At 37.6% G+C, this 15,753-nt stretch overlaps 1 protein-coding gene across 8 annotated transcripts in view; it reads left to right on the plus strand.

Annotated features, from left to right (window-relative positions):
* LTBP1 (latent transforming growth factor beta binding protein 1) overlaps window positions 1-15,753 on the plus strand; it is a 188,828-nt gene that overhangs the window by 116,041 nt on the left and 57,034 nt on the right. For 3 of the 8 annotated variants that reach the window (XM_074537319.1, XM_074537315.1, XM_074537317.1), the window contains exons 10-18: window positions 1,785-1,907; window positions 3,452-3,619; window positions 6,464-6,697; window positions 7,594-7,616; window positions 8,617-8,719; window positions 9,297-9,395; window positions 11,451-11,576; window positions 12,700-12,825; window positions 13,505-13,627. In XM_074537319.1, coding sequence (XP_074393420.1) covers window positions 1,785-1,907; window positions 3,452-3,619; window positions 6,464-6,697; window positions 7,594-7,616; window positions 8,617-8,719; window positions 9,297-9,395; window positions 11,451-11,576; window positions 12,700-12,825; window positions 13,505-13,627 — 1,125 coding nt within the window. The remainder of the gene's footprint in view (window positions 1-1,784; window positions 1,908-3,451; window positions 3,620-6,463; window positions 6,698-7,593; window positions 7,617-8,616; window positions 8,720-9,296; window positions 9,396-11,450; window positions 11,577-12,699; window positions 12,826-13,504; window positions 13,628-15,753) is intronic. The other 5 variants (XM_074537316.1, XM_074537318.1, XM_074537322.1 and 2 more) reach the window with 5 other exon arrangements.

Consider the following 15,753-nt stretch of genomic DNA (forward strand, 5'->3'; position numbering starts at 1 on the left):
ATTATAAAAGGTAAAAGGAAAGATAATAAATATTATATATTTTAGATAAAAGATCACTAATATTTAATTTTTAAAGAGCTAGCTGGAATTTCTGACTTCCACATGAAGTTTGTTTACCCAGCAGGGTAGGTGTTTTTTCCTATCCTTGAGGATAGGGAGGAAAAGTCTGATGCAAAAATAATAGATGTAAATATTTTAAGGTAGGTCTATTTCAACCTATTCTCTCCATTTTTTTTGAAAGAAGAGATCACAATTTATGACACAGATAATTATGAATTAGAGGATTTTTTTAAATTTTATTTTTGTTACTATTTTGGTATTTGGATTATCAGTGCAAACTCTGTTGTTGCTGTCTCCTGAAATAAAAACCTAGTTTGGCTGACTTATGGTTCCAGATGGTATCCAGATGATTATTAGACAGGTCCTGTTTTAAGAGTAAGTAAACTACAAACGCAACCATGAGTGTGGTACAGACCTGAGACCGAATGCTTGGGGAATGGGAGGATTATTCAGTCAGACCCTGAAAGCAACACTTGTGCAGGTGGCCTAGTAACAGCAAACGTCATTAAAGCAGTTCACAGAATTAGAGAGCACACAGAGTTGGAAGGGACCCACAAGAATCATAGAGTCAAGCCCCTGCCCTGCACAGCAGCATCCCCACGAATCACACCACGTGCCCAAGAGTGTTCTTCAAACACTTCTTGTATTCTGAAAGGCTGGTGCTGTGAGCACTTCCCTGGGGAGCCTGTTCCAGTGCCAAACCACCCTCTGGGTGAAGAATCTTTTCCAAATATCCGACTTAACAACTTATCCCCAACACAGCTTCAGTCCATTTCCTTGAGTCCTGTCACTGTCACCACAGAACAGAGATCAGTGCCTGCCCCTCCTGTTCCCCTCATGAGGAAGCTGTAACTGCAGTGAGCTCTGCCCTCCGTCCCCTCCAGGCTGAACAGACCCAGTGACCTCAGCTGCTCATCATACAACTGCTCCTCAAGGCTCTTCACCATCTTTTCTGCCCTTCTTTGGACACTCTAACAGTTCAATGTCCTTTTTTCATTGTGTCCCCCAAAGCTGCCCCCAGCACTGGAGGTGAGGCTGCCCCAGCTCAGAGCAGAGCAGCACAATCCCCTCCCTTGCCCTGCTGGTGATGCTGTGCCTGATGCCCCCAGGACAGGGCTGGCCCCCCTGGCTGCCAGGGCACTGCTGGCTCAGGTTCAACATAATTGTTAAGAAGTTGTGTTGCTGTTGCTGCAGCTGCAATGCTTTCCATGGCAGGTGTGTTCTGTGCTCCCTGAAGCATGTTCTTGCCATCGAGTTCCTTTGGGCTGCAGATATTTTTGCCTTTCAGTATAATGAACCACTGAGCACTCTTAAATATAAATACTAATAAAAACTGTATTAAATGTGGCAAGCAGTGTTCTACCCTTTGTAAAATATACTAGATTGGGTAAATCTTGTCTCTTTGAATGTTCTTGTGAGCTGTGTTGAGATGTGCTAGCAATCATCTAGTCAGGAGAAGAAAGGTTGATAAGCGGGTCAAAGTGTATTTGTTTTTCTAATTCAGTGTACTTAAGAATGATGTATAAATATAATTTTGTTTCTGCTATGTTCTCAGCAGTGTTTTAAAGGGTTAAAAATCGCATGTCAGTATGGGGAAAAGTGTTGATTAGTGTGTTAACTTGTAACAATTATCCTTCATATATTAAAAAAAAAAAAGTACTTCTGAAGAAAGAAAAATATTAGTACATGTTTCAGCATCTGATTTTTTTTCACTTTTCCCACAGATATCAATGAGTGTCAGTTACAGGGAGTATGCCCTAATGGTGAGTGCTTGAATACCATGGGCAGCTACAGATGTACCTGCAAAATGGGTTTTGTGCCAGATCCTACCCTCTCAAGATGCATCCGTAAGTAATGCTGCTAATCAAAGTACCAAATTAGATACTTAGTTACATTTCAGATGAAGATTTATTTGACTGGGCCCAATTATTCTCATCTGTCAGCTTTCTTTTTCTGTCCCCAGCTCATGTTCTCCGTATATTTGCTTTATTTACTCAGTCTCAGTGCTCCTGCCTCTTTTCTGTTTCTTTGTCCTGGAAACCTTGCTCTCCACCAGTGGCTGCCCAGGATTCTTTCTATCTTTTCCTGATTTTCTTGACACCAAATCTTCAAGGCCATGTCCAGCTCCAATGTACATTTTTCAGTAGCCTGGAGTTTCTACTTTTTTTTTTTTCACTCCCCTCTCTGCTAGTTTCGGCCAAAACCATCTTTATGTTCTACTCTCCCCTTTTCCCATTCTGAAGCTTTGATCTTGGTTGTTTCCATTAATAAACATTAAGCCCAGGATGGTCTTTGGCACATTTTCCTTTTAATTAAGAAGAATTAAAAATTAAGAGATAATTAGGAGAAAGAAAAAGTTGTGAATGACATGAATGCAAGTATTTTCCTCTGTTAGTTAGCTTTTACTTTGATTACAATCAATGGCCTCTGCAAGAAGAAAAGACCATGTAAAGAACTAATTTTTTCTTTTTTTTGTGAAGAATATGTACAGGTGGAAAATAGCTATAATCCTAAGTTTTTTCTCTGAGCTATCTTTACGTTTATAAAATATAGTCTCAAGTCATAGGTGAGTTCTTTCTTTTTTTTTTCCTACCTTAACTATCTTATGCTACTAGTTAATAACACTCTGCTGCTGAGAGAGCTTCTCAGCAGTTTGAAGAACTTCATACTGCTTTGCAGTTGAACACCAGAAGAGAGGAGTTGGTTGTTGGGTTTTGGTTTTGCTTCCACCTGTCATGTTGAAAATCAGATGTCTGTATTTTTTGATTTATGTGAATGTGTTACCCAGAAGTGTTAACTTTATATTAATGTGGATGCATAAATTAGAAAGCTGGATGGACTTTACCTTTCTGTTACCTCATACTAATCACAGTTTATGGCCTTTGGCTCTTGCATGTTGAAACTTAGCATAACAAAATGTTGATGTGTAATTGTCTCTTTTATGAAAAAAAAATCATATATGCTACCTAAAGCTTTTGCAGACTTACTGATATAGCGTCCTTATAGATGGACATTCCTTTGGCTTTACAGCTTGACACAACTGTGTGGAGCCAGTGCCTGATCTTCAGCAGCTGTGTGCAAGTGAGAGTGACAATTCTCACTCTTTACTGTGGCAGCTTGGCAACTGCTGGTTTTGAATTTACTTTTTGTTGTTGTTGTTGTTTTTCTTTCAAATACTTCTTACCCTTGATCTAGAGTAAGCTGAAATTCGGAGCATTTGATGCAAAGTAATAATTTTTAATGTTGTGATTCTCATCTGAGATAGGTGTTTGAAATAAAACATCTGCTGACAGAATATTAATCTGTTTAAGTGGTTTTGGAAATCTAGTGGTGTTTCTCTGTTTTGCTTTTCATGTGAACAGTACCATCCTCTCTTCCACTTTCATTGCAGCTGATAACCCTGTAGTTGCTGAAGAGAAAGGACCCTGCTACCGGTTTGTTAGTGCAGGAAAGCAATGCATGCATCCTCTTTCTGTGCAGCTCAGCAAGCAGCTTTGCTGTTGCAGTGTTGGCAAAGCCTGGGGCCCACACTGTGAGAAGTGTCCGCTCCCAGGAACAGGTAAGCACCTCCCACTAAACACACAAGCTCTTGGCCCTGCCCCCTAATTTGTTGTGCACGCTTTTAAAAAAACCAAAACAACCACCAGAGTATATACTTTAGATAGAGGAAAAGTAACCCAAAATGTAGTTAATACTCTTCAGTTGGTAAAGGCTGTGGCGGCTTTTGAGAATTCAGTTACAGAGTGACATGGCATGTAGTTTGTATTACACTTAGTAGGATATGCACAGTAGTGTCTCGGCTTTCTCATCTTCTTTCATATCTTTACCATCCATTTTGAGGAATGTGCTATTCCTTACTTGATACATAAAACTTTCTTGTATTATCAGTGCTCCTTTGGAGCTCTGCTGTTATTTAAATATATAAGGAGTTCAAAAACATCAGGCTGTTTGGTCACCGCTCTCACTTTGGCAGGTTATGGATTGAGATACCACATACCAATCACTGTTTTCAAGTACTTTTTATTCACTGATGTTGCTTAAAACTGAAATGCCCATGGAGTCTTCAATCAAAATCAATTTAATTTTTCCCAAATGTAATATCAAATTAATCTGTTTTAGAAGCACTATTGCTTGTTGTAATATACATGATGTCCAATCTCTTGAGTATGTTAGCCCAGGTATTTTTAGTGACAATCCACTGTGCTTACTTGAAGCTGCTGCTGCAGATGTCATTGTCATGATACAGGTCATGTGTTTCTCTGAAGTAATTTGTAAAGATTTACATTTTCAAACCAGCTAGCTGCTTTGTGAAATCCACAGCTGCTATCAGAGGTGTAATGAGATATGATGAGCAGATTCCTTTCTGAAGTTTGACTTACAGAAATGAAAGTGACCAACAGTTTTGAGCATTTCAATGGATTTTTAAAGCCACTGTTTCCTGCATAATCATTGGATCACTAGATTATTGATCAGGATTTAAAACTCCAGTTCACTTTTGGATAAATAATATTTCTATGGCTTTTTAATGGAGAAAAAAATCTATTCTTATGAGATAACTTGCAATTTAAATGCAGGTGTTTCATATCTGTGAGAATATTGCATGAGGCTTTATGCCCAATAGTGTGTATAGTGGAGCACAGAATTCATCCTTATATGACTGCTATATAGTCACAAAAAATATATTGAGTATCATATGGAATTGGTTATTGTAGTGATTTTTTTCTCAATGAAAAAAACTTTAGTAATCTCTTAGTAGAAAATTCTGATGAGCTTTTCCCATTTAATAACTACGTGCATGATTTAAAAACATGTTCCTTTCTGTAACAGGTTAAATTGATAATGTTTCAGAGTTTTCTATGAAAAATGTGTGAAAGTGGGATACTCCAGAAGGGGGTAATGTATTTACTGCAGCATCCCATGTTAGTATAAAAGCCACTAAAATAAAAAGCTTCTAAAATATTCATACTAAGTAAATGGTCTCCTGAAGAGAGACTGAGAGGCCAGATTTGTATGCCCAGGCATTGAGAGATCTTATCAGAGCTGTAGTAGCATAAGGCTCACATTTCTGTTTTTCATTTGAGAGAATATGACCTGAAGCAAGGTTTCCTATGTCCTAAGTATGTATCTGAAGGGACAGACAGCAAATTTTCTGTCTTACTCTTTTGACCAGAATTTACACCCTCAGTTGGGTATTATGGCAAGTTTTGATATTAGATGTCCCAGCAAAAAGTATTTCCTTATTCTGAATCCACTCAATTTCATTAGTTTCACCCTTCATATTTTCTATTACTAAGACACTATCAGAACACATTGTGCAGTTAATGCATATTGGTTAATGTATAGTTTAACTCATCTCTGGAGAGCTTTTAGCTACTTTGTGCTTTTATTTTAGATACTAATTTGTTTTGAAACCCTGATGTGTTCAAAACAGGATTTGTGAACATATCAATGCCCCACTTGGCAGATCCCTCAGGCTGCCATAAGAATTCCCACACAGGAGACTAAATCTTTTTTGTTTCATCCCAACATGGCTTTACCTAGAGCAATAAGGACAATGAAGCACTGTTCCCTCAAGACTCCTAAAGGTCTCCTGACCCTGACAGGATTATAGCTATTCTCTTTAATGGGGAGGAAGACTGACTTGCATTTCTTTCTCATTTTACTCTTCCAGTAGAAAGAATGCGAAATATGATGTTCATATAGAGCGCCTGTAGAGATAGAGCAAGTGCTGTTGCCTGACTTTAATTAACTTTTTCTGTAGCAGCTTTATAAATAAGGTTATTTCCCCTCTCTTCCAGTAGTGATTTGGCTTCTTATGATCCCCATCTTGTTTTTAGCCAGCCTTTTTCAATTCAGTGGAATTTGGATCTGGACTGTTATGAGGCCTCTGATGTAGTCAGGTGGGATCCTGTGGATCAGTGTTGATACTGGTTGATAGTGTTCTGCTCCTTTAGTACAGGGCTGGTGAGCTTTTTGCCTTTGATTTCTACAAAAAAGAAAATGATAGCAGTAGTGATCTCCATTCATTATGCAATATAGGTGATAAAAAGTACTTGCACATTTAAATTTAGACCAATTTAAATGTATAGTCACTTTAAATTTTAGTGACTGTTTTAAGGGAATTAATTTTAAAAAATCTTGATATATTGACAGATAAGCATAATTAAAGAAAAATGGTAATCTGGAGTGGAAACCTTCTGGGAAAACCAGTCAGAACATGCCTTTGGGAGAATGCTCAATCATATTAGCATGCTATGCATAGCTTCTCTTTAAGAAGTTTTTTGTAAATATGTATATACAATACGAGATGAAATTTTTTAGTGGTAGTCATTATATTTTCCACTATGTCAACATATTGCACTTTTAGACTCCTAAAAGGAATATTTTCCCATCCCAAATCTAGCTGCTTTTAAGGAAATCTGCCCTGGTGGAATGGGTTATACGGTTTCTGGCCCTCACAGAAACAAGCTATATCATCACCCTGCAGTTAGAGTACAGCCACCTGCCATTGGCAAGACCCCGATTACTCAACCTGTTGCTAAAGGTACTTCTCCTCCACCTCTCCCAGCAAAGGAAGAGCCAGTGGAGGCACTGACCTTCTCACAGAAAAGTGAGACTGAGATGGCTGTACAAGAAGGTGAGAGTGGGGGAATTTAGTCTTTCTCTGTTTCTGTGCATGTGTCTTCCATGGTTTGTTTCTTTCGTGGCAGCTGCGGACAGTGCAGGGCCGAGAGGCAGCGCTCCCCACAGCAGAGCATTCCCTGGTGCCCGCTGTGTGGCATCACGGGATTCGCTCCTCACAGGCTGTGGGTAGGTCCTGCCAGATGCTGAGACCATGGAGAGAGAGCAAGACTGCTTTTATCTCAATCATTTTTATGATCAGAAATAGTACATATTTTTTAAGTCTTTTTGTAAGACTTAAAAAAACTTATTTATATATATATATATATATTTATGAATTCTAAAAAGGAAAGCTGCAATGGAAAATAAGAATTTATATGAAATTTCTACCACTCCTTCCCAGAAAAAAAAGTCATATTTGCAGAGGAAAAACCCCCAAACTACTCTTACTTGTCAAAAGAAAAGACAAATTTTAAAACTTTTTTTTTGCAATAAATCCTTGCAAATTTGTTAGTGGCAAATTATGTATCATTATGACATTATTTTACCTTTAAAGTGTTTGCAGATGTTGATATCCCTTGGAAGGAATTGAAAAGGTTTCATCAGTGAGTTAATAACCTGTGTGCTTGTCAAATTGTTTCTGAGGAAGCAGGTAAACAATTGAGAAATCTACAAGGGAGCTGAATACTGAGTAAATAAACATTAGATGGTGTGTAGAATCTTATTCTGGTTTTCAGGTTAGTTTTTTACACTTGCTTCGGGAACATGATTTCATGTTTCCACTAGTTTGGAATGAGGTTTGAGCCTGAATTTTTTGTGTGATGGCAGCAACTGCTTCCAAATGTGACAAAATAGGTAATAAAATGTTTTGTGAAAACTGATTAATTCTCTTTTTTTTCTTTCTGGTTTTAGTGGCAACTGCAGCTCCTGATCAGGTAAAACTTGATGTAATTTATGTAGAAATTAGAATGCAGACCATGCATGAGATGGGATACAGATAACTGAAAGGATTTAGAATTTATGATGTACAAACAAGTCACTGTGGACTTGCTGCTCAAACCCTGAGGCAAAAAGAGCTTGTGTTGTTATAATGTACAACAACAGGCAGGTAGTGAAGTACAGGAAAGAGATTATTTTAACCTCTCTTAAAGACATTTTCTGGAGGGTCTGGTACATATTGCTCTGTCCCCTTCTGGAGACTGTTTTAAAGAGGATACTGAAGAATGCAGATAGTATGAAGAAGAGACACAGATACTAACAGCTAGAGAAAACAAATCAGAGAGAAATGCTATGAAGTTTTGAGAAGCATTTGTGACACCTACTTATGAGGCTGGTATAAGTGCCTAAGTTAATTTCATTGTATAGGGCGTCCTGTGTTCATTGGAGAAGAGTAAGTGTGTATCTTTTTGAAGTCCCCTGTTCTGGAGGTTTCAGGTTTTCTGTGCTGGAGATAATGGGATTTGTTGTGAATAATTGCAGCTGTGCTCCATTTAATTTTCTACAGACATACAAGCATATAACATTTCTGTGAAAATGAGATGATGGGTTCAGTAGCTAAGAAGGAACCTTTCACAGTTGTCAGACACCTAGATGTGATTGTATACTTTTGTGTGATGCTGAACTGCTTTCAGATGCTATTTGTAAGCAATTAAAGACCAGAGAATGGGAGAATTATGGAAGGACAATGCCAGAGATGCAATTAGAAGCTCTAGGAAATGGCTGCTTCAAGTAAAATCAGTGTTAAATTGTATTCTATTGTATAAACATAGTATTCCACCTTCATTCAGTTTTGAATTGGTGGTGATTAATGATCTGCTGTCAAAAGCCACTCATGTGAGAATATTAGCAATGTCTCAAGCCAGTAGTTTGTGGGTAGCTGTGAATTAAGAGAATTAAGAGAATGTTTTCAGAATGTTATATTTTTTATCATTCTAGGAATTAGCTTCCATTGATCAAGAAAAGCAGCCTTATCTAGAGCCTGGGCAGCCTCAGCTTTCTCCTGGAGTTTCAACAATTAACCTGCATCCACAGTTTCCAGGTAACTTATTTTATCTTTTCTTTCAGTATGACAGAATGCTTACAGTTCTTAAAGAATGGGAAAGTAGCAATTCTAACAGTAATTAATGAAAAAATGATTGGAGCTTCAAAAGCAATTTCTCCATGGCCAAAAAAAAAACCTGGAAGCAGAAGTGGGAGGAATTGAGAGGTTTGCATTGGTTTAGTGACTTGTGTAGGAGATAAAGACATATTTTAAGAAGTGGTATCCTGGATTATGTGCATGAGAATGTTAATGTCAGCAGAGGTGAAACCTTGTGCTCCTTTCAAGAGGAAACTATGCTTAGGTGGCTCTTTGCAGATTTATCCATAACTTTTGCTGCAAAAGTTTTGCAACTGTGTTTGCTTTCTTTAGCACCTCAGTGGCTTTTTTCCACAAGCAGTAGAAAGATGAAAACCCCAATTACACGAGTTTTTTTCTACTGTAGGTCAAAGCAGAATAAACAAAAATCTCCATAGTGCCTAGCTTATTCATGTGTGAATTCTTTAATGGTTGTGGTTTTTGCATGCTTTAAAATGGGTTTTTTGGATGTGATTAATTTCCATTCCATGTCACACAGTAGTGATTGAGAAAACATCCCCTCCTTTGCCTGTTGAAGTTGCTCCCGAAGTCTCTACTTCCAGTGCAAGTCAAGTTATTGCACCTACTCAAGTTACAGGTATTGTACTTCTCTTTTGGAACTGCAATAAATTAAGAAGTTGCTGAGTTTCTGACACTATTGTTCTGTGCTGTTACTGAGTTACCATAGTGAAGAGAACATGGTTGTAGAACAGAAGGAATATTCTGGAGAAAGTGCAGAACAGCACAACAACGAGGGTTTCTACTATCAAGAAAGGCAGGACAGGTCCTCCAGGATGTACCTGCCATTTTTGAGTCCACAAGTAAAGGACAGAAGATAAAATTAATAATTTGCCTCAGATTCATTTCTGGACTTTCTTTTCAGATCTGCAAGGCAAGTCCAGAACTAAATACTTCTTGAATTCAAGTCAGGTTGTTAGACATTCTTGCATGTGTTTTCATGAAGTATACATGATGATGTTCATTGAGGGGTGTAGAGTTCAAGGGATGTAGATCAGAATGTTCTGCAAAAAGCAGGTGAGACATTACTGTAAGATCTGTTTTGAAATGTTCGTTTGATGTTTGTGTTTCATCCTTTTTTAATGTATTAGAGTTGCCTCATCTTCATCTATGTGTCAAGAAGGAAAATAACAGAAATGCAAGTAATGCACCTGCCATAGCTGAAATTTGTCTAAATGACAGGCTGTGTCAAAAAGACATCAAAATTTCTTTTGCCATACATTTAGAAGCCAAAAGGTGAATGTACCATATTTGTATACATGAGAGCAATTCACATTGGTTAGAATGAACCAGAATGAACACAGGTGCTTTGAAGTGTTTGCAATATCCTGGTAAATACTGTAAGATGCATTCTTGTATATTGTAGAGATATTTAGGCCTACAAAGAGGTTTCCTGATTTCCATTCAGAGGGACAAATTTCATATACTTTAATAAAAAATGAACTCTTCAGAATGGTTTTTCATAGATGCAGGAATGGATTTTTAAGTTGATGCAATGCACGCAGGGTCTAAATCACCCAGTTGTACAATTCTGTCTGCAGTTAAATCCTCTGGAATGTACTGTAAGAGTAGAGAAAGAATCCTGTCTGTCTGTAAGCATTCTGCTTACTGTAAATTATAGCAAACTGCTGCCTTCAGTTTGCTGTAATTACAGTTTATCAATCCCATACAAAGGTTCGAATAGTTGTGATCATCAAAGTAGAACTTGGAAGTCAGCCCTCCTGTGACTGTGCCCCTTCTACCAGCCAGCTCCCAGCTTCTTTACAAGGAGAGAAAGTTACCTTGCTGGGCGCTCACATCAGTTAGTAAAAAGAAAATGGTAATTTTCCATGCTCTTTTTTATTTCCTCAGGAAAATTAGTAGAACTAGAAATTGCTGTGTGCTATAAATTAAAACGTTGTTCAGAGATAATAAAGTAAAAGTGCTGTAAGATTTGTAGGACAAAATCCTAAACAGGATTTAAAAAACTGACTGCAGTTTAAGCTGAGAAGTTTTTGAGTGCCTTATTTCTGTACTTTAAAATTTAGGTAAATTTAAATGTGACCTGCTTCTAAAGTCTAGATAAACAATTCTTCTTTACACTTAATTTCTTCTTTTTCAGGAATTACAATTCCATACTGCAGTATAACCTTAGTTTGTTGCAACTGAAGATAGTAATTAGTCTTTTCTGCAGTAACGCATATACTTCAGGAATTTCTAAAACTACTGTAAGGATTTAGCATTCAATGCTGCCCATATCTGAATCTCCTTATCTTACAAAATACATCCAAGCCATTAGTAAATGGGTATTCTATAAATCAGGATACCCACTGTGATCAAAAACTCACTGCAGTTATTTTCTTAATGTGCAATGCAAAGATTGAGGCATATATATTTTTTTATTTTATCTTATCTTCATTTTACTTTAAATTTTATGTACTCATTTATAGATCTTGGATGGGACATAAGATTGTCACTAGGAAAAGTGCAGACAGTTTCTAGATTCTCCCAGATAAGATATCCATTAGAGAAATTAAGGAGTTGCAAACTTTATTTACAGTTGTTTTCATGCCTGAGCTTTCTACTTGGATTACAGAGTATTGTGCACTTACTGAGCTATGTAAGTTTAACATTAAATTTCTCTTTCTTTGCTTAGAAATCAACGAATGTACAGTTAATCCTGATATCTGTGGAGCAGGACACTGTGTTAATTTGCCTGTGGGATACACTTGCATCTGCTACAAGGGGTTCAAACTTAATGATCAGCAGACAAAATGCATTGGTATGAAATGCTGCTTTCAAAAATCTGAAATAACCGTGCTATGAAATGCTTGAAATGTAGAATTTGGTTACGGGAAATCTCTCCAGAGCAGTCAGGCGTTCAAACTACAAGGCTTTTTTTTCTATGCCAAATAAAATTTGTGAAGTAGTCTCTAATACAGCATTTCAGCTTCTCTAAAATTAATGTGAATTTAATGAAATGGAGTGAAAACATCTCCCATTGTGATGTGAGAGAAAAAGAAATAGGCAGACCATCTCCTCTCAGCTGTCTATCAGGTATCTAAAAGTCAGACTACTAGGAGGAAATACCCTTCTGTTTGGAAAAAGAACAAATTTGTGCCTGTTTCTCACAGTGATTTACCCAGCTACCAGCTCTGCAGGCAGACTAAGTCCAGGCATTTTGTTATGTCATTCCTTTCAGCCTGCTACTGAAAAGAGAAGGTGTATCCTAAACAACCCAGAAGCACAATGAGAGATCTGCAAAGTTAGGTCTCCATCCCCTTTTAAGCTAGTAAATCTAGATGATGATTCTTTGATGAACATAAGGCAGAGCACAAAGGGGTCCTACATGAGCCATTTCAGATTTGGAAGCAGCTGTATTGGTATCTTTTCTTCATTCAGAGTACACTGGTTGCTCTGTAACTTGGATCAGAAAGGGGGTATTGTATCTACAGATTATATGCTATAAAATGTTCATGCCACCAAAGCTCAGCAGCTTCACGCTGTAATACATGCTGTCAGGTGCAACTACAGTATTGAAAAATAAATTATGCAACACAGCCACATGGCAACTTAGAATCCCTTTATTTCGTCCAAATTTTATTAACATTCCATGCTTGCAGCGTGTGCTCATGTTGCACACAGTGTAGTGATTTGAACTGTAATCATGTCACGTTCTTCAGGCCACTGCAATATTCTTACAGTGTAAGCCAGTAAGAGCATTTTTCTCCAACCAAAACTATTTAATGCATTTTTTTTCATCTCTGAGAGAAAATGTGGATACCTTTTCCAATAGTTAAAATAATTACAAGATCAGTCTTTTCAAATGAATGGCACAGAAGGCACAAAAAGAATCACAGCTATATACGTTATTCTGTAGTCTTATGTTTTCATTTCTTTTACAGATATTAATGAGTGTGATCAGGCACCACATCTCTGTTCCCTTGGACGTTGTGAAAATACAGAAGGAAGCTTCCTATGTATTTGCCAAGCTGGATTCATGGCCAGTGAAGATGGAACTGACTGCGTTGGTAATAACTAGTCTCCTTTATAGAAAATAAAAGTATCAGAATTATTCAAGAAGAGTAGCTAAATCTTCCTAATGTCCCCTTTTCAACTCTTTTTTCCCTCAATGTCAGTGGTACTGGACTGATGTGTGGAAGTATATTTCACTGTCTCTCACCAGGTGTTGTGCTGAGCAAAGCACCTATTTATTAATTGATACTCCTTTTCAGAATGTTTGTTTGTTGGAAAACAAGAATTTATTCAGTATATCATTGTTTAGGAAAACTACCAATAAGTGAAAACACCTGCTGTATAAAATACAAATATTTAACACTTTCATTGAGTAGAAGCTGAAACAAACCATATTTTGAAATACAGCTCCAAACAGCCACAGACTTCACAAAACAACACAAACAGCCTGAAGGGGCTGTGCTCTGCCTTAGGTTAGTGCTGGCTTGGGCACTGCGCAGATGCAGCAACACACATTGTGATTGCAGCCATAGGGATGCTCCCAAGCCACCTTCTGTACCCTGTTTCTCAAACTCATTCTCTCTCTGATTACAAGCAGTGAGGTGGCTTGCAAACAGCTTCAAAAATCCAGACTTACTACTTATTGTTTAGTTAAAGCAGAGTTTTGAGGAGATGCAAGCATTTGGTACTTTGATGGTGAGGCAACTTCTCTGAACTTCTCTTTGTCATCTGCAGATTTTGATGAATGTTCAAGACCTCACACTTGTGGAGAAGGCTTTTGTATAAACACTCTTGGCTCATACAGATGTGAATATTGTGATAGTGGCTACCAAATGAACAGGAGAGGGGAATGTGAAGGTAGGTTTGGACTCTTCCCTGGTGGTGATGATGGTTGATACTGATAGCACTTCATTGCACCATTTATTGATAGCACAAAACAAGTGCCAAACTACTGCTCTTTGGAATGATGAACATTCCCTCTATTCAAGGGAGGCTTTGCACTGCAGCTTGAGCTGCAAGGGGACAAATCTCAGAGGGTGCAGTCTTAAACAAGAAGCCTTTGTGAGTACTCTTCAATCTTTGTCATTATTTGGTGTCTGGAAGTGCAATTCAATTCCTGCTATTTGAATTTAAGATGCTGTAAAGGAGTTCCCCCACTGTGTACAGAACCATCTTGGAACAGCCATTTTATCATCTCTTGCCATGGAATCACTAACTTCATTGTTAGTCCTTGCCTGCTTGCCAAGTTTTTGTTTAAACGAAGAAATTAACTTTTCCTATATTATATCAGGTCGCAAATGATAGGTTGACTTTTTAATATCCATATCAAGCAGATATTTCATGTTGCAGGAGATCCTAGCACATCTGACCTTCAAAGCTTTTTAGTGTGATATTTTGGTCTATTTTCCTGGTATTTTTTTCATTCTCAACTTGAATGGTGAACTAAAACCCCCAAGAAATCATTTCATTTTAAACATGATTTTGTTTATGCTTTAGTATAAGTTACATAGGATAGAATAAAATCGCTGACATGTTAGGTTGCCTGGAAAATAAGCAACTTAAAGCTGCCATGGATATATTTGCTGCTCTGAGCAATGATAAAAGAGTCTTATTTCAATTTTTTTAAAATTTATTTAAATGTTTCACAAACTCCACTCTTACAACTAGTCTTTGCAAATCTTTTCTGACTAGGGAATCTGTAATTCAGGCTAGAAATCAGACTCTTACACTACATCAAATTTGTTATTAACTTGTATTTTAAATAGTGTGGTGGTAGTCCTCTATAATTTAACTTAACAAAATGTAATTTCTGAAACCAAATTCTCTCTTGAAAGTTATTTAAGGTTGCTTGAGGGGAAAATGCTCCTACATTAATCCATCAAACCAAGGAAATAATACATTTGGGGAATCATTTCACCCTGTCATCACTCTACTGACAGATTTCTAATTTCACAAAAAACTTCCTTCCACTCCCTCCACAGTTCAAAAACAAAGGCAAGAATCCTCCAGCCTGCTCACAATACTCAGGGCTCACTTGCCCTTCCTCACCCCGTCCTCATTCTGCCTTCAAGCTGTACTCACACAAGCCCTGTCACAGGCCTGGCCAGGGGAATGTAAAGAGTGCATAGATGTTCTTGTAAATTCTGCTGTTTCTGTAGAACAGTGTTTTAGTCATAGCTGAACATCATTGCACAGGATGAAGAATTCTCATATAAAAATCTTCTTGTGATTTTTTTAATGCTGTGCCACATTTAGACTTTATTTTGACGAAAAATTTCTGGACCAGGTGCATCATTCATGTTCTGAAGGCAGACACAGTCCACAGTTCTGAGAAGAATTTGGAGCAGAAGTGTAATTTTCTTTGTTAATTAAGTTAAAAAAAAAAAAAAAACAAACTCCCACAGCAGTTTAATGAGAAACTTTTCCAGGTCTGCATTGTAGCCACTTAGAAGAAGCCTGTTAGTGGTTTTATGAGAAAGTATTCTAAGCTGGACAATTGTGATTTTATGAAAAATTGTGATTTGCCTACATCCAGTGAGATGTTTGGAGCTGGAATGTTCAATTCTCTCAACCTTGGAGCATTGTCCAGTTAAATTACAAGTGTTGGTATCTGCTTGAGTTCTGTGAGCTTGTTCTTAAAACTAGGAGTGAATTCCCTCCCTATGATCTGTGCTCAAGTAGCAGTCCTTAATTGCAGAAGACAAAACTGCTAGGCCTGGGGCAGGAAAAGGATGGAAGCTTAGGAAGCTGAGTTTAGAGGTGACTGACAATTTAATTAGTTCTGTGCACTGCATGAAGGAAGTATTCAATGGGAAAGATTATAATTATTGTGTAATTAAATACCATATTATAAAATGATCTCATATATGCTTGCAGACTGCAAGGAGACTGCCTACACAGTTTTAATTCCAGAATCTTCTGATCATTGGTCACTTAACAGCAACTTGTCTTTGAATGTTGTTTTCTGTGTGCAGTCTCCTCTA

The sequence above is a fragment of the Zonotrichia albicollis genome, chromosome 3 (genome assembly GCF_047830755.1).
Source record: "Zonotrichia albicollis isolate bZonAlb1 chromosome 3, bZonAlb1.hap1, whole genome shotgun sequence".
Taxonomy (NCBI): Eukaryota; Metazoa; Chordata; class Aves; order Passeriformes; family Passerellidae; genus Zonotrichia; species Zonotrichia albicollis.